Raw genomic sequence first — 25,628 nt, 5'->3', positions numbered from 1 at the left:
CTCAGCCTCTAGAGCTGCTGGAATTACAAATTGGGTTACAAGTGTGTGCCATCTTGCCTGACAAGAAGTAGTGCCCTTTAAAGGAGGCCAGAAGCAGTTAATTCCACCATGTGAGGTTAAAGTGAGAAGACTGGCTGTTTATGAGGAAGCAAGCCTTGACCCAACACTGAATCTCCATGCCTTGACCTTGGGACTCCCCAGTCTCTAGAATTAGATTTTTATTGTTTATAAGTCACCTAGTCTATTTTGTTGTAACAGTTCAAACGGACAAGACTACTGCTTCCTTATCTGTAAAATGGGATTACAATACCTCCTCTGCGCAGTCATGGTGTTTGTTCAAGTAGTGAATGGACACACATTATTTTCACAGATCTGTCTTATCAACTTTATTGAGGTCTAATTTACATGCAATAAAATGTCTATAAACATTAAGTGTACAGTTTAATCAGAATAATGTAAAGCAATGACCAGATAAAGCACCTGTGTGCTTTATACTATCCAGGGATTATAATAGGACCTGTGGAAGATACAAATCTGGTTAACCCTTTGATTAGATTAGGGCCTGGGTTGCATGTTCTCCCTTTCACCCTCCCTTACTAGGTCCTCTGCATAACACATCACATTGTCTAATACTTTAGTCCATAAAGCCACTTGCAGGCATCTTCCAGCTTGTTCCCTGTTGTATTGTCAGCACCTATTACAGCGTTTGGGTTTTCCATGTTCACTAACAGAAGACCCTTGTCAACTTTATATAGTTTTTGTTTTGTTTTGTTTCTTTTTTTTGACACTGGGGATTGAACTCAGGGGCACTCAACCACTGAGCCACATCCCCAGCCCTATTATGTATTTTATTTAGAGACAGGGTTTCGCTGAGTTGCTTAACGCCTCTGGATTGCTGAGGCTGACTTTGAACTCTCGAACCTCCTGACTCAGCCTCCAGAGCGGCTGGGATTACAGGCCTGAGCCATCGCGCCAATCAAACCTTACAGTTTTAATTAGTAAAGGTCTGTGGAGGTAGCAGCATTGAGAAGGATCAGATTTCAATAAGATTAATGTACAATTCAGGGCTAAACCCAGTATTTGGAAAAGATAAAGGTGGTTTATCTCAAATACCTGCCTGGAGCCCACAGTGCACGAACCCTGGAGGAGCTGACATTATTATCAATTGTTTAGCTTTCATTAAACGTGTGCTACTAGACTTCTGATCAGGGTTCAGGAATTAGATGTCCACGGCTGCATGGAGATGGAATGAGGACCCCTCATTTGGGGATCCTCCTCCTCTCCAAGAGGTACATACTACACGTACCTTCAAGAGGCCAAGATACGCACCTTCTTCAAATGTCTCTGCCCTTAAGGCAAATGGTTTGATCTGTGACCAAGAAGGACCGGAGGACACGATCCACAGTGTGTCCTCTTCTGCCGAAAGATCGACTCCTCGCTCCCCAACCCCAGTCCTTTGGGATAAAGTAGGCTGCAAGTCGAACTGTGTCGTCGCAGAAACGCCGGCGAGATGCCCCATGACTACAAATGAAGTTTACAGTCCCTCGGCCCGCGCGCCTCTTTCCCGCCAGAGCGTCGTGTCCGCGGAACCCACTAATTTGGAGACAGTCGCGCTAAAGTGTCGTTTCCGGCGGTCTCGAGTGGGTGAAATTTCATTCGCATCTCCTTAGTTATGCCCGTTCCAGTCTACGCCTCTCGAAACGTCTGTCGCCTTATAGTTGCGCCTTAAAGCGTCAATCTGCCAAGGGTTCTCAACGCGCGGCGCGAGCCCCGCCGGAAGTGACGCGTGTACTGCGCGCATACTCCCGCCCTGCCCTTCGCGGCCGATCAGTGGCGGGAACCGAGGCGACTGTAGAGACTGCGCCTACTGCAAGTCTTCGGGTCCCGTTATTGTCTGAATTAGGAACAGAGCTGAGACTTTGCCACCACCTCGTCCTTTTCTCATTCCGGAAGATCCCAGAACGAGCCGGCAGTCCACTCGCTTTGGTGACAAGAGGCTGAAAGACCTAGGCTCTGCGGTTCCCGCGCGGAAAACAGGGTTTGCAGGTGACCAGCGGGTGAAATGTGGAGCTTGCCTTCCCTGCCCGTCCCGTAATGCCCCTGTGAGGTCTTCCATCTCGCATACCCACCCACGCCCGCATCCCTTAGCGAGACAGGGGTTCGGTGTAAGCATCTCTTAGAGCCCAGCTTTGGGCCGTATTATTTTTAGCAGCCCGTAGCAGGGATGGAATAGTCTAATGACGTTAAGACCCTTGGGCGCTTACAGATATTAATAATTTATTTTATTGAATGTATAGTCGGTGCCATGCAGAGCTGAGAGTTCGCAGTTTTCTTTCTTAACTCAGCTGTCTTATGGGATAGGCCTTAGCTCCTTTTGCAGAAGGGAAAATCCCGTCTTGTGGGTGGTAATTAATTCATCAAATGTTATGGAGCATCTGTCATGTGCCAGGCACGGTTCTAAATACGGAGGGCATATAGCAGTGGGGAAAAAAAAAAAAAAAGAGTTGCCACTAATGCTAAGGATTTTCAGGCAGGCTAATGATGTGTTTTGTTTGGTTCCCCCCCCCCCCAACACCCTGGCAGAATGTTTAACCAAATGTTAGTAGCTATCTTCTGTATAAGGGACTTTATTTGAATTTTTTAGATTTCTCATGCTTTTCTGTATTGGGTTCTTCAATTGAACATGTTAAAAGAGAAACAACTATTTTCATTTTAACAAGAGTCCCCCACTCTTCCTACCCCATGGGCGTGGCAGGGGTGGGAGCGGGGGCTTCTTTAGTTGGACCCCGGCTTTGCCAATGAAATAGATCATTGAGTGGAGCTCTAGGCTGTAGTAGCAGTGAAGGTTATCATTTGTGGTCCCAGCACTTCTAATTGCAGAGTCCATTTCAGGGTGTAGCTAGATCTCACCCATAACTGAAATTGAATCAACTGTAGAGGTCCATATACAATTTAACTATTAGTGGTGTCATATTTATCAATGCATTTGGAATTCTTAAAATTTTTTCTGATATGCAATTTGTATTTGTTCTGTAACTTTTTCATTATAAATACATTCTAAGTTCCTTAAGAACTTTGGCCTCTTTTGTGACGCTTGTAACCTTCAGTACAATGCATTCAGAGCATCCTGGGGCATGGGGTGATGTCCTTACAATAAGTATTTATGAATGCCTTTGCACAAGGTAATTGTGCTTTCAGGCTGAACTTTCTCTTAATGATTTCAAGAAAGCCTTATTTTATTTATTTATTTATTTATTTATTTATTTATTTATTGTCTTGCACTTCATCAGGGTGAAGTAACCATGCAGGCATTTCTAAAAGGCACATCTATCAGTACTAAACCACCGTTAACCAAGGATCGAGGAGTAGCTGCCACTGCAGGGAGCAGTTGTGAGAACAAGAAAGTCAAACATGTTCCATGGGTGGAAAAATAGTAAGAACACTTATATTTTTGTGGAAATAGCTAATAAATTACTGCTGTAATCCGTTCTGATTTCTTTTTTAAAAATGTAAGGAGGAATTAGTTCATTTTGTTTAGATGCTGCTCTTGAAAATCACCCAATTATATAAATCACAGAAGCTTGGTATTGAAAGATACCTTACAGTGACCTAGTTTAATTCCCTTATTTGGTAAATCTTGATAGCTAAAGTTTATAGTTTGGGGGGCCGGGATACAGAAATGAAGAAAACAGTTTTCGCAAGCTGGCTGTCAGGAATTCTACTTAAATCCAAATAATCTAAATGTTCCTTTTTTATTACTAGTAGGTGGAAATTGTCTAATTTTGTTTATACATTTTTGGCATCAAAACCCTTGAAATGGCATTTTAATTTTCTTATAAGATCAGTAAATGATATTATAAGAAGTCATTGTAACCATTGAATGGATTGATATAGCCTCAGTTATTAAGGGTCTGCAAATTATTTATTGGCCAATTAAGGTATTCATATGTTTTGTTTGGTACCAACATTCCTTATAAAAAATCTAGATTTTTAAGATTTTTTTTTTAATTGTCAATACTGAGGAATGAACCCAGCATGCCACATGCTAGGCAAGCACTCTACCACTAAGCTACACACTCAGCCCAAAAATCTAGATTTTTTTTTTTTTAATTCAAAAAATTATTAGTGGGAAAAATCTATATTTTCAGCTTCTCAGGAGATCAGGCAGCATTGGCTGCAAGATCTCAATGGCAATTAAATGGACTTGTGTATTGCTTCTCATTTTGGGAAGGTCATATGTTCCTTAATTTGCCATAGTCCTTATTATCTTTTTTCTTGCTGTACATCTGCTTTCTTCACTCTCATTGTCTGCCTAATCCTTGCAGTATTTGAACATGAGACACTGGTTTGTAATATATAGAGGTATGATTCCTGCCTGGCATTAATCTTATTAATTAGGAAAATGTGGATCAAAAACTTGATTACTTAACTAAACACAAAGTCTACTCAGGGATGGGAATATATAACTTTGTTCTAGCTTCTCTTAAGGTCACTAATTAATGACTTAGGATGAAATTTATACTTCACATTGGTTAAACTTGGTTTTTGTTAGCCCTTTTGGTACAGTTAGATAATAAGAAAAAAATGGCATTAGCCAATTCACATTTTAAAGTATATATATGTAACCAACATAGTTATCTTTCTTTAGATTATTAAATAGTTCTCCCTTTTCAGATCAGCTTCATAATCTTATCTTGTCAAAATATAACACTTTCTAGGCAAGCGTTTAATTTTTATCCAGTTGGCATTTGTGGCATATAAAATAAAATCCCATTGCTTAATTCTTGTTGCAAGCAGTGCAGATGAGAGATAAAAAATTATTTTACTTCTGTAGTATATATTACTTAAGGTAAATACAAATGAGGTTTCTACCTTCTTCCAATTCATTCCCAATATATGAGAATTATTATTGGTATTTTAAAAGAAGAAACACTTGAGACTCTTCTGTGGCTACCAATGCTAAAAAACTTTTTTTCCTTCCATCCCCTCAGTCGCCCAAAATGTGTAGATGAAGTTGCTTTCCAAGAAGAAGTAGTTGCAGTGTTGAAAAAATCTTTAGAAGGAGCTGATGTGAGTACCAGATGATGTTCAGTGTCATTGGGAAATTTAAGAATTAATTTATTCACCCTCTTCCTTTGTTTATAACCTTTTGCTTTCATTAGATACGAGTCTGTATAGCAACGCCTTGATAACTGTACAAACAGTTCAACAAATGCTTATTAAGCATCTGTATAAGGCAGCTTTCCATTGCTGTGTTAAAAATACCTAAAATAAACAATTTACAGGAGGAATGGTTTAGTTTGGCTCACAGTTTTAGAGATTTCAGTCCATGATTGCTTGACCACATTGCTCTGGGCCTGTGGCTGCACAGTTTGTCATGGTGGAAGTACATGGCTGAGGAGGCTGCTCACCTCTTGGTGGCCAGAAAGCTACAAGAGAAGGGGCTGGGATCCCTATGTTCCCTTCAAGGTATGCTTCCAGTGACCTAACTTCCTTCCACTAGGCTCCACCTCCTAAAGATTCCACTGCCTCCCAGTAGTGCCCCAGGCTGGCAACCAACCCTCCAGTATACCATCTTTGGGAGTGATATAAGATATAAACCATAACAATATCTTCTGTTCAGTCATATGTAGCGTTGCTAAAGAGTATTCAAGTAAGTAAAGACCATGAACAAAACAGACTGGGCTTCTTTTTTCATGAGCTTTTATTTTGGTGAGAAGAGACAATAAACAAGCCAAATAAATAAGATAATGATAGATAATGTTATGTGTTATAAAGAGCCAGACTTTTTCAAACTTTATGATTTAGCTTGAACCACAGCATAAGAAAATCATTAAAGCTGCATGCCTATAATCCTAACTACTTGGAAGGCTGAGGTAAGAGAATTGCAAATTCAAAGCCTTGTAGCAAGACCCTGCCTCAAAACAAAAAATAAAAAAGATTTGAGGACTTAGTTCAGTGATAGAGTGCCACAGGTTTAATCCCCAGTTCCAAAAATTAAAAATAAAATCATCGAGCATTTAATTCTGCTTAAGCTCTCTGTCTCCAGCTGTAATGTATAGGATAAAATAATCTTTGAGTAACCTGTCATTTAGATTATTCAGAGACAAAATAAACCCATGTAAAGAATTAGAAATTTCAGATTGTATATAAAGATGTGCCCAAGTACATAAAGAACTCAATGAAGAAAGTCACAGATGAAAGTAGGATATGGTTGGATTGCTTGTTTTGTTAATCAAGATATGCTTCCTTAAACCTGGCTGCTTTTAATATGAAGTTCTTTGGTTTTTGCTTCCATAGTTCTCTTATAATTACCCTGTGAGTTGAATATACCTTATCCAAGATGTTTGGAACCAGAAATGTTTTAGATTTTGAATTTTTTCAAATTTTGGAATATTTGTCTTAAACCTAATGAAATATCTTAGGGATAGAATCTAAGTCTAAATACAAAATTTATTTATGTTTCATATACACATAACCCTAAAAGTAATTTTGTGTAATACCTTTAATAATTATCATGTATGAAACAAAGTTTGTGTGCATTGAACCATCAGGAAACAACAGTGTTACCATCTCATCCACCCACATAGACAGTGTGTGGTTGTTTGGTTTCACTGTCATTCCTGACTCTGAATTTAGATACTACTGATAAGCAATCATTTTCAACATTTATTCATACATCACAACAGTTTAAAAAAAATGACATTCCACTGATAGTGAAAAAAAGAACGTATTTAGGGTAACTAAACACTTGTAGCATCATGTTGACACTCAAAATGATTGGATTTTGGAGCCTGAAATATAGATTATGGACATTCAATCTGTATTACAGTACACCTTTGGAAAGAAGTTACAGTTACAAAACTATTTAAAAGCTTTTCTTTAACTGTTTGTTTTGGTTCACAATTAATTTCACAGTGGTATAATTTTAATTGCATCACAAGATAGGTCCAGTTTAATTACTAGTATTTTCAGGTCTTTAAATAAATGTTATAGGATTATGATTTAATTTTTGACTTGAGATTGAAAAAAGGTCTTTGTTCTGTGACCCCTTTTTTAATATTTTGTGGACTGGGGATATAACTCAGTGGTAGAATACTTGCCTAGCATGAACAGTACAAGGCCCTGGATTCAATCCTCAGTACCACAAAAAAACCCAAAATGCTTCTTTTCAAACTCAATTTTACAAAACAAAACAAAAAATAATTTTTCAAATTCTAAATAGTAAAGAAAAATACTTTCTTCATTTACTTTCAAAAGTAGAATTATAATAATTTTTTTTTTCCAAAATCAGTTTTATGCCAGGCATAGTAGTACACACTTGTAATCCTAACAGCTCAAGAGGCTCAGGCAGGAAGATGGCAAGTTCAAAGCTAGCTTCAGCAACTTAGCAAGGCCCTAAGCAACTTGGTGAGATCCTGTCTCACATAAAAAATTAAAAATGCAGGGGATGTGGGGATGTGGCTCAATGGTTAAGCATCCCTGGGTTCAATCCCTGGTTCCCACCCGCCCCCCCCGAAAAAAAAATCAGTTTTAAGATGTGATATTCCACAGTTTTTAAATGTACCACATATATCAGACTATTATATAAGGTTTAATAATTCTACTGTTTTAAAGAATTTAAATTATTGTATGTTATAAGTTAATTACTTGAATGAATCATTACAAATGTTGAGGTATGCATGAATCAAAATAACAGGTATAACCTTAAAAACTAAGAATCTAGGAATATTTTTATTTATTTTTTTATTTTTTAAATAGAGCCTCATAGTTTGTATCTTAAGGTATATGTTACCAATTAATAGTCTTTTTTTTTAATCTTTCTTTTAATTGTTGATGGACCTTTATTTTATTCATTATTTATATGTGTCGCTGAGAATAGAACCCAGTGCCTCACATAGACTAGGCAAGTGGCCTACCACTGAGCCACAACCACAGCCCCCAATCAGTAGTCTTTTAATTAGTATATTTACCTGTATGTTGGTTTTTGGTTTATTTGGTAAACACTGTAGGAGTATTCACTGTACTGAATACTATAGTAGATGCTAAGGATACAGAAGTGACTGGGACAAATAAGGTTCTTGGTCTTTTTGAGTAAACCATCTAGGGAGTTAGACAGGTATTTTACAATTAAAACCATCAATTAAATAACCATAAATAAATGTAAACTGAAATAAATGCAACAAAAACAAGTGAGCAAATAAGAGAGGAGACCCACTTTAGATTAGATGGTGAGGGAAGATGTCCAACTTGTAATGCATTAGGAGTTTGCCAGGCAAAAAAGAGTAAAGTCAGATTCTAGGTCATGGGAACAATATATTGCCAGGCCTGAAAATACTTAGCTATTGGAAGCCATTAAAGCTGGAGCCTGGAAGGTGAGGGTGATGGGCAGGTCATATAAGTCCTTACAGGTCATGGTAAGCAGCTTGTGGATTTTTGTCTGTTTTTTTTCCCTTTTTTGCCAGGGAAGTGAGGCAGGCTGTGCTGAGGATTGAACCCAGGGCCTTTCACATGTTAGGCAAGCATTTAACCTCTGAGCCATATCCCGAGCCCTTTGTGGTTTCTTCCTAAGTAGAGTGTGAAGCCAGTGATAAGGTTTAAATAACAAGCACAGTGATATTTGATTTGGTGAAGAATTAATGGACAGGGTGGTCAGGCAAAAATGAAAGCAAATAAACTACTTCATAGTGTCCTGTATGTAATGATTTTCTTACCTTAGAGGACTTACTGAAGAATGTATAGTTTCAGCTGGGCACTGTGGCTCATGCCTGTAATTCCAGCAACTTTCGAGGCTGAAGCAGGAGGATTGCAAATTGAAGTCCAACCCCAGTAACTTAATGAGATCCTAAGGATTTAGCGAGACTCTGACATAAAAAAGGGCTGGGAATGTGGCTCAGTGATTAATTGATCCTGGTTTCAATCTCTGGTACACCCAAAAAGAATGCATGGTTTTAGAATGGAGCTCATTAAAATGAAATACATTTATTAATCTTTACCACAGATCAGTTGCCTAGTTGATAGGAGCCAAACTAGCTAGATTAAAGGTATAAAAGAAGATAGCTAGTCATTTCATTTTACCCTTTCTTCTAATGAATTCTCCCTTTCTTGTGGGTATCCCTACAGGGTACACAGTCATGATGCAGTATAGTGTCTAGGGCTTTATAGATGTTTGGAGTTTTTTGTTGTTTAAATATTTTTGTTCTCATTCAAAGCTCTTATATGCCTTTTTCAGTCCTTTTTCCTCAGTATTGGCCAAATTCCATTACCCTTTTGATCTCTTTCCTCTTTGAAACAGCTACATCTTTATATAAAATCTCACCCAATCTTGAACAAAGAAATCAAAAGCCTGAGATTCCCTTCAGACATAAGTAGATCATAAATACAAGAAGCATAGATATTGGTTCAATTTAAGAGATTAGAAAGATACTTTGGGGAAAAAAGTGATAGTATATGAAAAAGCAGTATTTAGAACTGTTAATACTATGATACCAGTTAGATTAAGGAATCTTAATAGCTACACACATGTATCTACTAGGGAGATCACTAAACTGTTCCACAGACATTTGCAGTCATCATTTCGTCTATTTGTGCCAAATACAATTGATAAAAGTTAAAATTTAATTTCCACAGCTACCTAATCTCTTGTTTTATGGACCACCTGGAACTGGGAAGACATCCACCATTTTGGCAGCTGCTAGAGAACTCTTTGGGTAAGTTGAATTTAATCAAACAATCTCTCACCTTTTTAAAAATTTGACACCAAAAATCTTTGGTACCACTTTTCTCTAAAAATTTTCATTTAGTTTCTGTGAGGTTCTTGGGTTTATTTTTATTTCTGAACTTTTATTAATCCCAATTCATCCCCTCCTCCCCAGTAAATTAGCTACCTACATCTTTTGTAACCTGCATTCTGAACTTTGTTCAAACATTTGAATGTACTACAACATAGGGAGCTTGTGATTTTTTTTTTCTTTAAATTATTTTCTATAACTTTTTTGTTATGATTTTGGAGCCCAGAGGACCATCCTGTCCCTGGTCATTAATTACAAGCACCCTTGTAATGCTTCATCTGTATCTTTGAGATAGAAACTGCTATTATTTTCTGCATCACCCCCTCTTGAGTTGCCCCTGATCTGGATTTCTTAGTCCCTGCCTTGAGTGGCCAGCCAGGCGAGCTTCTGCCCTCAAGCCTCCTGAGTGTAAGCAGAGTAAGTGGTAGATGATGGAGTTTAATTCCAGGTACACCAGAAAAGTCTCCCTGTGACATTTCTTTGATTCCTCTTCCTTGGTTGACTAACTGGTATAGTCAACTCTTCTAGAGGAGTTAATAGATGGACAGTTGACTCTTCAACCACATGGATTTGAACTATATAGGTATAATTATATGTAGCTTTTTTTGAATATTTGCAAAAATTTGGAAAAACTTGAAGAATCATGTAATCTGTAAATATTGAAAATTTTAAGAAAAGGGCATGTCATAAATGCATAAAATGTCATTAACAGTCTATTTTGTCATTACTACCATAAAATATACACAAATCTAAATTTAAAAATGTGTCAAAACTTATGTGTACAGACACAATTTGTATATAATGCTATTCAAAGTCAGAAATGTAAATAAATGTCAAGATGCAGTAATTAATTCTAACTACATAAAATTAACTGTAGTACATATTGTACTACGGTAATAATTTCAAAGCCACTTCCTGTTGCTGTGAAACAATGAGCTCAGATATCAGTTATTTAAGACGCTTTGTAGTTTTGAGCAATTTGTCTAATAAATTAGTATCTCAATAAAAAGCGGTCCCTCGCAGTTCTCACATATTTTTTACCTTATGTAATACATATACAAAATATGTATTGATAGTGGCCCGCATCTAAATATCAGTGAAACATGCACAAACATAACAAAGGCTGTCTTGAATTTACCCAGAATTTTTTATTAGGCCTATAGCCATGGGGTACATCAGAAATCCTACATATGAAAAAATTAGTTGACTCTGAAACACCAAACATGAAAGGATAATTGTGTCACAGTGTAAGGGAAGACAAAAGAAGAAGCTGCTATAGCCTTAGATTTATTAGATGACAACTTTCTTTTTTCATTACTGAGGATTCAACCCAGGGATGCTCTACCACTGCCCGGACTTTCTTATATTTTTTTATATTGAGGTAGGGTCTCGCTAAGTTGCCCAGGCTGGCCTCAAACTGGGATCCTCCTGCCTCAGCTTCCCTAGTAGCTTGGAATACAAGGATGCCCCATCACACCCAGCTTAGACAGCAACTTTTGTTTCTGATTTTTTTTGGGCGGGGGTGGGTACTGGGAATTGAACTCAGGGACATTCAACCACTGAGCCACATCCCGAGCCTTATTTTGTATTTTATTTAAAGACAGGGTCTCACTGTGTTACTTAGTGCTGCAATTGGGAAAAATAAAAACAAAACTAAATCTCTTGTGGGATGCAGGGGTGGTGTTTAAGATTGAGCTCAGTTCTTCATACATGCTAAGTACACACTCTACCACTGAGCTATACCTCTAGCCAGTCTTGTTTTTGTTGTTGTTGTTCGGTTTTGTTTGTTTATTTTAATTTAAAATATATGTAGAGAAAAGACCAGAGGGTAGTTTCAGACCAGTGGTTTGACAGGGCATGTCAGGTATTTTTATTTTCTTTTGATTTTTCCATAGTAAGCATATATTACTTTTAGTAATTTTTTAAAAACTCATCTAACTGTTCATGCCAGAGCTAGGGAGGTAGCTCAGTGGAGAGTACTTACTTGCCTAGCATGCACCAGGTCCTGAGTTCAGTCCCCAGTACTGGGGTGGGGGGCAACTGTTCATGTTAAGGCTGAGGGTGTATATAGTTCAATGGTAGAACACTTGTCCAGCATGTACAAGGCCCTGGGTTTGATCTCAAGCTACACACACAGAGAGAGGAAAAAAAAAAAAACCTGTTCATGTTTTAATCCAGTGACTTTCCTTATAATAAGCTACACTCTGGAAATGATTTGAAAAGTGCTCAAGTATCAAGAATTCTAACAGTTAAGTATGTTAAGTAAATCCAGTAAGGAATTATCATATAACCATTAAGATAACATTTACAATGGTTCTTTTTTTTTTTTTTTTTTCCCCTCGGTACTGGGGATTAAACTCTGGGGCACCTGACCACTGAGCCATATCCCCAGCCCTATTTTGAATTTTATTTAGAAACAGAGTCTCACTGAGTTGTTTAGCACCTCACTTTTGGTGAGGCTGGCTTTATTAACTTGATCCTTCTGCCTTAGCCTCCCAAGCTGCATGTGCCACCACGCCCAGGTTACATTGGTTCTTATAACATAGCAAAATAATTATTATACTATATCAAGAGGACTGAAATTTTACATATTTTCTTATGAAGCGTTTTTTTTTAATGCATGAATAAAGCTAACATGTTAACTACATGACTCTGCAAAAGAAAGAACACAGACTTGCTCACATACCTTCTATGTATTTTGTATACTAGGTGGATTTTAAACTATTGCAATGTTCAAATGTTAAAATGTGATAGGCCTAGGTTACTTGAATCGTCTACAGTGTTCATATTTATGAACATATTTATGTTCATATTTATTTGCAGTGTTAATATTTCATATTTATTGTATATTTATTTGTTTCATATTTAAATAGGCCTGAACTATTTCGATTAAGAGTTCTTGAGTTAAATGCATCTGATGAACGTGGAATACAAGTAGTTCGAGAGAAGGTGAAAAATTTTGCTCAATTAACTGTGTCAGGAAGTCGTTCAGAGTAAGTAAACTTCCCTTCCCTTCTCCATGGCATGTAATTTTATTTGTTTTAAATGTAGGCTATGGTCTGCATATGCCCCTCAAAAGTTTATATGTTGAAACAATCTTCAAATTCTAATGTTAATGGTACTTGGAGGTGAAATGTTGGAAGATAATTAGGAGAATAGATGAGAGGGCAGGGCTCCCATGACGACATCAGTGGCTTTATAAGAGGAAGCGAGATCGTGTAAGCAGCCTCTGTCTTGCCATTTGATGTTTTCTGCCATGTTATAACAAGACAGCCCTCAACAGATACATACAGTCCCTCAGTTGTGGGCTTCCAAGCCTCTAGAACTGACAGAAATAAATGTATTTTCTTTATAAATTGCCCAGGGTTTTGCTTTTTGTAGCAACACAAAATGGACTAAGACAATAAATGTTGCTGCCAAATTTTCAGCTTCAATTTTTATAATTATGTTAGAAAACAAGTTACCTCCCTTGTCAGATAAACTCTTTAGTGTATATTTCATAGCTTAAGTTACCACAAAATTTCTTTCAAACTGGGATAGTTTTAGAGTGAAAAGAAACACTATTGGTAATTAAAATATGACTGTCATGCCTGAAGCACACAGAGCTTAGGTGGCAGAGTTAAATTTTACATCAGAACACTTTAAAATTTGTAGAAAGTGAATGACTATTTTTTTTTTCTTTCAACTCTATCTCTAATAAATGACTAATATAGATAAAGAATTCTTAAAACTCAGTTAATAGCCCAGCACAACTCAGGATCATGAGGCAGGGAGATTATTGGTTTGAGGCCAGCCTAAGCAACTTAGCAGGACCTTCATCTCAAAACAAAATTAAAAAAACAAAACAAAAAAAACAGAATATAGCTCTTAGTTCAGTTCACAATGCCAAATAATAGTAATAACCTAACTAAAAAATGGGTAAAGGAATCCAAATATAATTTCTCAATTAAAAAAAAAAAGCTATATAAATGGCCTTTAAGATATGAAAACAGGGGCTGGGGCTGTGGCCCGGTGGTAAAGTGCTTGCCTTGCTTGTGTGAGGCACTGGGTTCGAGCCTCAGCACCACATAAAAATAAATATATTGTGTTTTCAACTGCAAGTAAATAAATATTTTTTGAAAATGTGAAAACAATGCTCTTCAACATCATTAAGCAAATGAAAATCAAAACTATGATGAAATCCTACTTTATACCTACTAGTTGGCTAAAATTATTCTATATTGAGAATAAGTTGTTGACAAAGATGTGGAGAAATTGTAAACTTCATACATTGCTAGATGGAATGTAAAATAAAGTCTCTTGGAAAACAGTTTGGCAGTTCCTCTAAAAGTTAGGCAGAATTATCATGTGACCCAGCAGTTCTACCCCAGGTACATAACCCATAAAAAAAATGAATATGCATGACTGCTCAAAAATGTGAATAAAATCCATAACATTATTCCTAATAACCAAAACATGAAAACCCAAATGTCCAAATGATTAATGGATAAATAGTTCAGAAAGTACAATAGTGATTGCCTAGAGCTGGCAGATTTTGGGGACGAGAAGAGTGACTCCTAATGGATACAAGATTTCTTTGGGTGTAAAAAATATTGTAAATTTAGACTGTGGTAATGGTTGTACAATTCGTGAACATGGTAATGCCCCTACTGCACACTGTTTTGACTTTCTGTAATTTGAGTTACCTGTGGTCAATTGTGATCTGAAAATGTTACATAGAAAATTCTAGAAATAAACAATTTTCAAACTATAAGCCATCAAGTAGTGTGTGTGATGAAATCTCAATTCTGTCCTGCCTGGTACATGAATCATTCATTCCTTTATACAGCATGTCATGTCCACGTTGTATGTGCATTCCACCTATTAGTCACTCAGACGCCATCTTGGTTATCAGAACTGTCACAATATCATGGAACTTGTGTTCAAGTAACACTGGTTTTTACGTAATACCCTCCAAACACAAAAAGAGTGATGCTGGCAATCACTAAATATATGTTGATGATTTGATAAAATTATTTCATTTATTGGCTGGCCTCATGAATACCCATAAAGAGGTCTGGAAAGAAATGTGTTGCTAAATACTACTGATCTCTTGTGATGCCTATTAAACTTCACCATAGCTATGTGAGCATAGGGGAAAAAAACATGGTGTGTATGGACTAATACTGCAATTTCAGACATCCACTGGGAACTACTGTATACTAAAAAACATATACTTTAATTGGGTGAATTGTGTGTATATCTCAGCAAAGCTGTTAAAAGCAATACATGCTAAAATCTGATTCCTATGTGTTTCTCCAATTTAGTGGGAAGCCATGTCCTCCTTTTAAGATTGTAATTTTGGATGAAGCTGATTCCATGACCTCAGCTGCTCAGGCCGCTTTAAGACGAACTATGGAGAAAGAATCTAAAACCACACGTTTCTGTCTCATCTGTAACTATATTAGTAGGTATGTATGTTTCCCTGTAGATGCTAGGCAGTCTTATTTATTTTGGTACTGGGGATTGAACTCAGGGACACTCAAGAGACAGGGTCTCATTGAGTTGCTTAGCGCCTCAAGGTCTTGAGGTTGCTTAGGCTGGCTTTGAACCAGTGATCCTCCTGTCTCAGCCGCCCCAGCCTCTAGGATTACAGGCATGCACCATCATGCCTGGCCAGTCTATTTTTTTAATTGACACGTAGAAAGTGAACATATTTATGGGCTAACGTGACATTTTTCTGCATATGTACAATATGTAATGGATCAGAGTAATCAGCATATCACTTCAAATATAGTTGTTGATACCACTTGTAAGGCAGTTTTATTTTTATTTAGAGACTGCATTAACATTCCATCTTGATTTGTTCTTAATGTTTTTTTTCCCCTCTCATTCTTTTGTAGAATAATTGAACCCTTGACCTCTAGATGTTCAAAATTCCGCTTCAAGCCTTTATCAGATAAAACTCAACAGCAGCGATTACTAGACATTGCTGAGAAGGAAAATGTCAAAATTAGTAATGAGGTAATAAGTATTTCATTTGATGAATGTCCATGAAGAGGTCTGGAAAGAAATTTATCACTTTGACCCTACTATATTTTTCAGGCAAACTGAAGCTAGATGAGCAACAGTTGGAATGTCTAGGAGTTAAATAATTCAAGCTAATTTCTTTCAGACACCCAAAACTGAGGTCACATATACAGTACAAATACTGCAATAGTCTAATAATACACTTCAAGTAATAAGGTCCTTATTCAGAATTCAACCATAATTTGAATTTCCTTTGCTTTTCTGTGATCCAGGAAATAGGATAAGTATGGAATGTTTTCATTTTCATTAAAATCAAAAGGCTCTAACTGGTCATCATAGTTTAATCCCACCAACTAGGGAGGCTGAGGCAGGAGGATCTCAACTTCAAAGCCAGCCAGTCTGGGCAACTTTGTGAGACCCTATCTCAACAATGAAAAAGGGCTGGAGATGGAGCTCAGGGATAAAGAGCCTCTTGATTGAATCCCCACTACACACACACACACACACAATAAATTTTAAAAACCCCTATTTTCTTTTCAGGGAATAGCTTATCTAGTTAAAGTATCAGAGGGAGACTTAAGGAAAGCCATTACATTTCTTCAAAGTGCTACTCGATTAACAGGTGGAAAGGAAGTCACGGAAAAAGTGATCACAGACATTGCTGGGGTAAGAAACTAGATAAATTCATTATAGCTGTTTTATTTGTGGCGGTTTGAAAATTTTGCCCAGATATTTATGGTGCTATTATGTACACTAGAATATGTAACATGGGAATAAACTGGGTACCAGATACTAGAAGAGGTAACACTGATTTCAGTTCATCAAGTACATTATAAAAGGTATAGCATTAGGCACATTAGGTATTCTGTTAAAGCACCCTGTTATCCCTTAAATCTTTGGGGGATTGAGTCCAGAACAGCCCTTCCCCCACAAAAAAAATCCAAGAATGTTCATTCAAATCCTTTATGCGAAATGATGTAATATTCACATGGAATCAATTATGTTCATCTTTGTGCTAGTTTTTATATTGTTTAAGGAAATTCAGGGCACATGCAAAGTTTTCAAATATTTTCCATCTGCAGTTGGGTAAATCCATGGATACAGGGCAAAACCTACAAAGGAAAGGTATATTTCAACATTTGAAATCATTATCAAAACTCACCTCAGTGATTACATTCAAAACATCATTCCCATTTTTTCAGAAAAGTGCTTTCCCTGAGGCCCTTAAGCATCAGGAAAAGGGTGGGTAGTCTCTCTCACCCACTGACCAGTTACTGCTCTTCTTGTTCCAAATTTCTTCTTCACAAGAGACTTGGGAAGATGAGGATAACTCCTTTTGCACACACAGACCACCTCACCACTAAGTATGAAATCTATATTGAAGTGATTTTTTTATACATCTTAGGTTATACCAGCTGAGGCAATTGATGGAATATTTGCTGCATGTCAGAGTGGCTCCTTTGATAAACTGGAAGCTGCAGTGAAGGTAAAACCAGTTACCAAACTTGGGGTAAAATTTAAGCAATCTTACCCTAACAATTTTTTCTGTTAACACAGGAATTGATAGATGAGGGTCATGCAGCCACACAACTTATAAATCAACTCCATGATGTGGTTGTAGAAAATGATAACCTTTCTGATAAACAGAAGTCCATCATTACAGAAAAGCTTGCGGTGAGTATATACCATGATTACCCATGATTACCCTAGATGATTTATCTGTTTACCAACTTTTATTATTTCTTGTAGGAAGTTGACAAATGCTTAGCAGATGGTGCTGATGAACACCTGCAATTGATTGGCCTGTGTGCAACCCTGATGCAGCAATTAACTCAGAACTGTTAAAGTCAATAAAGTGAATGACTTTTTGGAAATAAAATATTTTGAGAGAAAATAAAATGGCCAGAGCATCTTTAAAGTGAATATACAATTTATTTAACATTCAAACTTCATTAAGACATGTGCAATATGGCAATTTTACTGGGGGTTTCACCCTACCTAGGATATGATTGCTTGCTGGGGCTTAGCAACAGGGTCCAGTTCACACTTAGCACTAATTAAATACTTTATTGAATAAATACAATACCAAACAAAATGCATTCAAATGCTTTCTAAAAAAAAAAATCAATTTTAAAGGCCTTTCTATTCAGGCTAATGACAAACACAATAAAGGCAGATATGCTAGTTTAACATAATTGGCTGATTTTATACAGCACTTATATCTTTTAGTCCACAAGTATATTATTAAATGATAGAGAACATCTAATACAACCATTTCTACAGAACTAGGAAATAAATTTCTAAGAAAGAAAGATTTTACAGACCCCATCTTTTATACCCACCCCAACAGTCTAACTCTAAAGAGGATAAAGCCGATGACTCTCCTCACAAGAGCTCACGACTAATGTCGCTTTGCTATCAAAATCTGTATTTCTGATCCGTTATGAGCATTGAGACAAGATTCAAATATTCCCAAAGAAGCACAATGCACGTTGTGATCGCCTATTCAGCAACAGCGAGCACTGCATTCAAATATATCTCATCCCAGGAATTAAATAAGGTCAGCCACATTCATGGGCATTTCCTCCACTGTAGTATTGTAGAAAGTCTCAATGTCACGAAGAATCCTCTTGTCTTCTTCAGTAACAAAGTTTATAGCCACACCTTTCCTCCCAAATCGACCCCCTCTGCCAATTCTGTATAAGAGAAAGAAACCAGCAATCAGAAAATTACTTCTTGCATACTTTTATGAACTACTGAACATGAGGATCCACTTGTTAACCATCAGCTGCTGTTTACTTATCAAGGTTATCGTGCTTCTAATTGGAGCACTAGCTGCTAAATCAATATCTAGAGAAAAAAATCTTCCTTTGCAGTTAGTGCCAAAAGGATTCAAGGCTTGTCTGGCTGCAAAATGAGATTTTATCAGGCGTCTTGAGCATTATTATAAAGCAGATGACAAGTATTGTGTTTGGGGTAGTGAAATTAAAGCCCATACCAAAGTGGGCCAGCCAAGAGCAGTTGTCAGCCTGGGACAGATGTAAACACCAGGAATAAAACAAAGAGAACAGTTATGTAATCCATTTCGACGCACTTCTGGAACTGTAAACTGTAAATACAAATGCTGCAAGGTTAACTATTTTCTATAACAACTTTTTTTCCAGTGGGAAAACTAATTTTGGTATGGTAACCCAAACTTATCACTGCTTTTTTTTTTGCTCAGTTTCACACGTTATACTCAAAATTACTCAAACGTGTTTACCTCCAAAACAGCTCTCTACCTTCCTATAGAAACCAGACAATACAACCACCTAATGCTCCCTAACAAATGCTAACATACAAAATGCCTTGGCTGGAGCAACTTAAAATATCAAATAATCATGACAAAAGAAAAACAAATATAAATACCGACTCGCTCTTTATTCAAACAGTGTGCTGTTTCGCTTATGATTCCACGTCCTAAATTACGTCAACGCCGCTTCTGAGCGCCATCTCGTCATCAACTGCTGCTATCGACTCCTGTATTTTTTAAAAAGTCTTTTTTTACATCATATAACAAAGTACAATTCAATTTATTTAGGGATAAAGCCACTATAACTAAACCAGGGATCACTCAAATTGCTACCAGGCGACACCAAGAAAAATCCCAATTATAGAATCACCAAGAAAAAGCACATGGACAAAGAGCATCACTAAAAATAAAGCTCAAACATTCGCTATGACAACCAACAGATCTAAAGCAACCTGATCAGTATTGTATGTGCACAACCTGGGCCAAAGATTACAAGTTTTCCCACTTTGTTCTGACCAATCTTCCCAAGTACAATGTAAATTACATCTGTTACTGTCTTTACTGACTATTCCCTGATGACACTGCCTTTCATATAAAAAGAGAAATATGAATTTATTTCACCAATATACAAAGTCAAGATGTTCTCACCTGTGAATATAGTTTTCACGATTGGTAGGTAGATCATAGTTTATAACCAAAGACACTTGTTGCACATCAATCCCACGAGCCTGAAATAAAACAAGTGTATATTTCAGAGTCCTATTCAAAAACACTGGGAGATGCCTATATAATGTAGGCCACAAAATAGTAATGAACTATACAAAGTGGTATAGCCCACTGTGGAGCGTGGTCTTTTATTTTTCTCCCAAACAGCCCAATCTGGTAAAGGCTATTAAAAAAACCTTCCCAAACATATTAACTCTTGGTATATTACTTAAAAAAAAAAAACAATAAAGTACATACACACTTACCAACAAGTCAGTAGTGATCAGAACTCGGCTTGACCCTGATCGGAATTCCCTCATGATAACATCTCTCTCTTTCTGGTCCATGTCACCATGCTGCAAATGAAAAAAACCTTAATTCAAGAATCACCAGTCAGGTCAACATTTAATTTTATGAACATGTATGAGACCAAGCGTCCCTGGCTACTATAGGGGTATAGCAGACAGGTATAGGTAAGAAACAACTTTATTTTGAGCAGGGGGAACGACAACACAGCACTTAACAGCTATATTGTAGTCTGAATCCTGCTTAAATATTCAATCTTTAGATTACTAAGAACATCTCTTACCAGAGCAGAAACTGTGAAGTCCCTGGCATGCATTTTTTCAGTGAGCCAGTCCACTTTGCGCCTTGTATTGAGAAAAATCACAGCCTGCGTAATGGTCAGTGTCTCGTACAAGTCACAAAGTGTGTCCAACTTCCACTCCTAAAGCATTTCAAAGAAAAAAAAAAAAAAACTTAGACTTCTACTGTTCATTAGAAATTCTTTCCATAAGTCTGTGTAATATATGTTGCACCAAATCTTAAGACAAAGGACACTGGACATTAAGAAAGAGGTCCACCCCAGTCTTTTTAGGATACAGTGCAGTTAATTTTCTTCTTGTGTGTACTCTGCTAGCATTATTGCAAAAACCAAGATATGATCCTAGCTTCTGCAATTTTAGCACAGTGCTTATACAAGAAGGTAAAAGTCTCTCGTAACAATTAGACAAAATTACCTCTCTTTCAACATTAATGTAAAATTGTTTGATTCCTTCAAGGGTCAATTCTTCCTTCTTCACCAGAATTCGAATTGGATCTCTCATAAATTTTTTGGTCACTTCCAACACATCTGTTGGCATTGTGGCAGAAAGCAACACAACCTTAGAGAGGGAAAAAAATGTTGTCACGGAAATAGATAGCACAAAAAGACCAACAAAAAAATAGAATAATGTTTGACACCAAGCGTCTCTGTCTTATCATGGAATGAACTAGACAGAGATAGTAATGTATCAAATGCTTTAAGCAGGGGGAACGACAATAAAACACTTCAGTTATATTGTAACTGTACCTGCCTTAAATAAAACCTCTGAAGAGTGAAATAAAGCTTACCTGAATACTTGTATTTAATTTTTGGAAAATCTCATAGATTTGATCCTTAAACCCTCGGCTCAACATTTCATCTGCTTCATCCAAAACAAACATTTTGATCCATTTTGGAGCTGTTAATAACAAAGTCATACTGTATCATTTCTCCATTAATGAATTTGAGTCTAATAGTAAAAATAAACCATATTAAGATAATACTTACAAAGATATCTTCTGTTTAACATATCAAACACTCTCCCTGGTGTGCCAACAACAATATGTGGTGCTTCAGCCTGCAGTTTTTGCATTTCATTTCGAACATTTGTTCCACCAATGCAGGCATGACAAGTTGCTCCCATATAGTCTCCAAGTGCCAAAATCACCTTTTGGATCTAAAAATATTTTTAAAATTAATCATTGTCCTGTAAAAGTATATACTGTGACTAACTTCCAAAGCATAATGTCAAGTTTTTGGTCTGTCAACAGCTTGTATGCATGCATAGCACAGAACTACTTCCAAGCTTAAAATGCAGATTGACCTAACTACTTCAAGGTACAATTCTTTTCATGTCTGTCTTGTGCCCTGTCATAAGTTGGATCCTGCTGACCCAGATATCAAGTAATTAAGTAACATTTCCTACATTATTCTTCACTGTGTAAGGTGTAAACAGTGAATCAAGTAATGAATGTAATTACAGCTAGGGCAAATATTTATTTCTCCCACAGGGTATGGTGCCTGAACCTTAATAAAGCCTACAGCTTTATTAGAAAGGTTTACTTCAAAGCCAATACAGCAGTGAGCTTTGAAAACATAGCATGCAACAGATGCATCACAAACTACTGAGACAGTCAAATGGTAACATGTCACTGCAGTTTTCATGTTGCACAACTGCATTCAAATTAAAAAAACAGGTACAAATCTAGTTCACCCTAAACAGAAAGCTTTGGATTCACAATCTTTTGGTATACAACCCTAGTAAAACATACCTACACACACATTTCCTGCTTAACTTTGAACAAAAACTCCCTGCATGCATGGACAATTAAAAAAGGAGGGCTCTGAAAGGACCAATTTAAGCTGTTTTAAATTCTTCACAGTTGTGAAACCTGAAACCTATGCAACACGCAAGCAGTTTTTTTGAACTACACTATCAATACCTGTTGAGCCAGTTCTCTGGTGGGGGCCAATACTAGTGCTTGGGTCTCCTTGAACTCAATCTCCAACTGTTGCAGGATGGAAATAGCAAATGTGGCTGTCTTGCCAGTACCTGACTGAGCTTGAGCAATCACATCATACCCTAAAAAAAGTAGGATACATATTTACCGATCCCACATCAAATCGTCACTTCTACTTCACACCATGTATTCCAGTTGGAACATGAATTATGCCCAATATTCAAGTGATCAGCAATGAGTATTCTCTTCATTTCAGGTCAGTCCCGAAAGATGTTTGCCATCATTTCACTTTTAAGGAATACAAATAGGTGCTAGTAGTCCCCCAGAGGTTACTTTTCCCTTTTTTATGGTCCACATTAAGGTAGAACAGTGAATTCATTTTTAAAATGCCAAGAGTTTTCTTTTACCTTTAATACAGGGAATAATAGCTCTCTGTTGAATAGCTGAAGGCTTCTCAAAACCATAAGCATAGATGCCCCGAAGAAGAGACTCCTTTAAATTCATATCATCAAAGTTATCAACAATCTCATTCCAGTTGCTCTGTTAAGTTAAAAAAATTACAAAACAATTAAGTAAGATGAAGACACTCACCTTTCAAGACCTTCAAGAATCCACACCCATTTCTTACCTCGATGACACCATCGGGGTCCATTCCCTCTGGGCCTCCATGTTCTCTGCTGACAAGAACACCGCTATTAGGCAACATCCCTTTCCCAAGCCACCTTAACCTTTTCAAACTTTGTCACTGCCCTCCCTACACGTGTAGCAGATGCTGCAGGGCGCATTAGGAACCGTGGGCCTTCCCCAAGGTTCAGGGCTGTGGACAACTGTAAAAGCAGGCCCACAAATACTAATCAGCCCCCTTCCCCTTAGGCCAGAGGGCCAAATGCTCCCGTTTCGGCAGCGGAGCGTCTCGCGAGAGCTTCACGCGAGGAGCTCCGCCCCTAACTCTGCGCAAGCCGGGGTGATTGACGCCGGCGAAGGGGCCTGCAAAGGGCTATGCCAACGGTTCGCCGGCGCTCCAGCTGCAGGCCCAAGCCCCACTGCCTTCGGGCCATGGGGTGCGCGCCGCAGCGACCCACCGTCCTCAGCTACAGCCTTGGACCCCCAACTCGGGCCGTTGGCCGCAAATAAAGCTTTGGGACTGGGTTACACTACACAGAACGAGGGCTGCGCCATGACTTTAAAACTAAAATGTATACCTTGCTGCACTGGGAGGGGAAGCAGCCACTTTCCTCTAATGCCTTTGTCAAAAAAGACCCCCTTCACACTCAGTTTCCGGGCCCTCGCTCTCTCGACCCGCATCTCGGGGCCCAACCCATCATGGAAGCTTCTCGAAGGGCACACAGGGGTATAGTACCCCAAGGAAACGCCGATGTACCTGGAGTTTCATGCCTCCAGGCCATCCACTACAATCTCTGACGCTACGTAACCTTCACTATTCAACAACACCACCGGAAAGGCGCCATACCTGTTATAATCCGCGGAGCCACCAGACATGATCCGAAGAACCACTCAGCGCCCGACTGAAAAGACAGCCGCACCGCGCCACCGGTTTTTTATAGGCTCGTGGCCGGAACCCGTTTCTTGCGGAGGAATTTACTTGTCTCCCATCGGTAGCCGCAAAATTGTGATCCTGGGGTCATTACCTCAGGTGAAATCCTCAGCGAGTCGATGAGAAAATACAGATTTCATAGTTTTTCGACATTGCAGGATCGTTGGAAATCCTAGAATCGAGAGGAGGGCTGGAACTCTTTACTTCGCGGCGGAAGAATATTGCAGCAGGGAGACAAACACCGCTCCCCGCCCGCCCTGCTCCTACGGGGTTTCCGCGTCCCCGACGCAGAGGCGGGCCGGGGAGCGGGGGCCAACCCTGGAGGCGGAAGCCTGCGGCGCGCGGTTAGCTCGCGGCCGGGCGCCCGCGGGCCCCGCTCCGAGGTCGCAGCCGGGGGTGAGGTAACGGAGGGACTGGCATCTCCGTGTTGTAGACTGGAGAAGAATCAGGTTATTCCGCCTCTTCTCACCACTATTTAATTTGACGGTAAAGAGCCACCTGGCGTTTAACCCCATCATTTAACATCCATTTAGCTCTTGAAAGCGTGAGACCCCTGCTAGGGAAAATGTCGGCCACCCAGCACATGCCAGAAAATCCGGTTTGCCGGTTCATTTTGCAGAGCAACAAAAAGAAAATTAAAAAAAAAAAAATTCTATTGCCATTTACAGATGTCTCCGAGTAACAACTCTGTTCCCCTCTTGTTGCTTCTGGTCTTTTCAAAATAATGCTAATGATTTTAACATAACAGGTGGTGTAAGGAAAGCCTGATAAAGTCATCATTAACTTTGGCAGATGGGTAGAGGTTTAGAACCAAGTAAGCAGAAATTTTAATGATACTTCTGGCAGATATAATTCCATGCCACTTTGGGACCAAATAAGTTTGGGTTCCTTTTTTTTTTTTTTTTTTTTTTTTTAAAGGCTTTGAGTTTTAATTGCTTATGTGTAGTGAAATGTTGATTAACTGAAATTCAGAGCAATACAAATCTTGCTCTTATCTAAACTTTATGGCTTCTTAAGTCTCAAAGATTTTCATTTAGCCTGAACACGAGCCCCTTATTAAGAATAAAAATGTTTTATCATAGAAGTTTAAAACAGTCCTGAGTGCATCATGACTACTCAAAAGAGAACGTTTTCACGTTAATTCAGAAAACAAAGTCTAATTACTGAAGCAAATGACTCAATTTCCTATATTATAGAGGAGATCTGGCTCTAAATAACATTTTAATTTTAAAAAATCATGTATTTACTTGAAAATTGCCAGGAACTGTAACAAAAATTAATACCAAAATGACAAAGTGGACCTGGCTCTTGGTCAAAAGATGCTGCTTCTCATTCTTTGTGATGGTCTGTAATATTCAAATCCAGATTTGAGGTAATGCCAGACATTTCTGGAGAAGGATGGTGGTCAGAGAACCTTATTGTCTCATTCAAAAACTACTAAAAAAACCAATACCCTGAAATCTAAGAAAGTGAGGAAAATACTAAATCAGAAAGGGCACCAACTGTTTAGTCTCACTTGAGTTTTAGGTTGGTAAAATCAAGTGATCATGGGCTGAAATCAATCAGCAATTAACACCTATTTGTTGAGTATTTTCTTTAGGACTAGCATTACCACTAGATACTGTGAAGGATTTTCCAAAGTCTCTTAAGAGGAAATGATCAAAGGGCTAACCTTTAGGTTACAAGCACTGATGAAGTTTCAAGATAAAAAAGACTAATGTAGTCAGAAACT

General features: G+C 38.0%; 2 protein-coding genes and 5 non-coding genes across 12 annotated transcripts; 1 reads left to right on the top strand and 6 right to left on the bottom strand.

The window, feature by feature from the left end:
* The first annotated feature begins 1,792 nt into the window (after positions 1 to 1,792).
* Positions 1,793 to 17,718, top strand: Rfc4 (replication factor C subunit 4). Its single transcript, XM_005330997.5, has 11 exons — positions 1,793 to 2,046; positions 3,291 to 3,433; positions 4,992 to 5,070; positions 9,631 to 9,710; positions 12,665 to 12,784; positions 15,098 to 15,241; positions 15,674 to 15,794; positions 16,341 to 16,466; positions 17,206 to 17,286; positions 17,358 to 17,474; positions 17,550 to 17,718. The coding sequence occupies exons 2-11, from the start codon at positions 3,303 to 3,305 to the stop codon at positions 17,643 to 17,645; spliced, it is 1,095 nt and encodes a 364-aa protein (XP_005331054.2). The 5' UTR covers positions 1,793 to 2,046; positions 3,291 to 3,302; the 3' UTR covers positions 17,646 to 17,718.
* Positions 17,713 to 23,969, bottom strand: Eif4a2 (eukaryotic translation initiation factor 4A2). Of its 6 annotated transcripts, none has more exons than XR_013436704.1 (12): positions 23,813 to 23,967; positions 22,970 to 23,018; positions 22,749 to 22,881; positions 22,324 to 22,463; positions 21,389 to 21,557; positions 21,190 to 21,299; positions 20,817 to 20,960; positions 20,387 to 20,524; positions 20,064 to 20,153; positions 19,741 to 19,820; positions 19,209 to 19,319; positions 18,381 to 18,496 (listed from the first exon to the last, which is right to left on the bottom strand). XR_013436704.1 is itself a non-coding variant. In XM_078043828.1 (11 exons), exons 1-11 carry the CDS (start codon positions 23,839 to 23,841, stop codon positions 18,352 to 18,354), a joined length of 1,224 nt encoding a protein of 407 aa, XP_077899954.1. In that variant the 5' UTR covers positions 23,842 to 23,969; the 3' UTR covers positions 17,713 to 18,351. The 6 variants fall into 6 exon arrangements, 4 of the variants coding, with proteins under 4 accessions (XP_077899954.1, XP_077899953.1, XP_077899955.1 ...); XR_013436705.1 differs by having other exon boundaries at positions 19,213 to 19,319; XM_078043828.1 differs by lacking the exon at positions 19,209 to 19,319 and having other exon boundaries at positions 17,713 to 18,496; positions 22,970 to 23,015; positions 23,813 to 23,969.
* LOC120884639 (small nucleolar RNA SNORA4) lies at positions 19,882 to 20,021 on the bottom strand. Its single transcript, XR_005727062.2, has one exon. It is a non-coding gene; the product is annotated as a small nucleolar RNA SNORA4 (small nucleolar RNA).
* Positions 20,217 to 20,348, bottom strand: LOC120884608 (small nucleolar RNA SNORA63). The gene has a single exon (XR_005727030.1). It is a non-coding gene; the product is annotated as a small nucleolar RNA SNORA63 (small nucleolar RNA).
* Positions 20,605 to 20,784, bottom strand: LOC120884683 (small nucleolar RNA SNORA81). The gene has a single exon (XR_005727103.1). It is a non-coding gene; the product is annotated as a small nucleolar RNA SNORA81 (small nucleolar RNA).
* On the bottom strand, positions 21,029 to 21,154 carry LOC120884609 (small nucleolar RNA SNORA63). Its single transcript, XR_005727031.1, has one exon. It is a non-coding gene; the product is annotated as a small nucleolar RNA SNORA63 (small nucleolar RNA).
* On the bottom strand, positions 22,564 to 22,632 carry LOC120884688 (small nucleolar RNA SNORD2). Its single transcript, XR_005727109.1, has one exon. It is a non-coding gene; the product is annotated as a small nucleolar RNA SNORD2 (small nucleolar RNA).
* Positions 23,970 to 25,628: the final 1,659 nt, after the last annotated feature.

Source organism: Ictidomys tridecemlineatus, chromosome 3, assembly GCF_052094955.1.
Source record: "Ictidomys tridecemlineatus isolate mIctTri1 chromosome 3, mIctTri1.hap1, whole genome shotgun sequence".
NCBI lineage: Eukaryota > Metazoa > Chordata > Mammalia > Rodentia > Sciuridae > Ictidomys > Ictidomys tridecemlineatus.
The sequence above is the reverse complement of the archived record's forward strand: the minus strand, read 5'-3'. Positions and strand labels throughout refer to the sequence as shown.

Bases quoted from the DNA above. Each gene is read 5' to 3' on its own strand.
- Eif4a2 (XM_078043827.1), bottom strand. From the start codon at position 23,841: ATGTCTGGTGGCTCCGCGGATTATAACAG. The intron at 20,154-20,386 runs GTAAGAGATGTT...TTTCATTTGCAG, and splicing joins ACTTCACAGTTTCTGCTCTG to CATGGTGACATGGACCAGAA. The intron at 19,821-20,063 runs GTAAGTGTGTAT...GTTTTATTTCAG, and splicing joins TGATCACTACTGACTTGTTG to GCTCGTGGGATTGATGTGCA.
- Rfc4 (XM_005330997.5), top strand. From the start codon at position 3,303: ATGCAGGCATTTCTAAAAGGCACATCTATCAGTACTAAACCACCGTTA. The intron at 3,434-4,991 runs GTAAGAACACTT...CCATCCCCTCAG, and splicing joins GTTCCATGGGTGGAAAAATA to TCGCCCAAAATGTGTAGATG. The intron at 12,785-15,097 runs GTAAGTAAACTT...TCTCCAATTTAG, and splicing joins GTGTCAGGAAGTCGTTCAGA to TGGGAAGCCATGTCCTCCTT.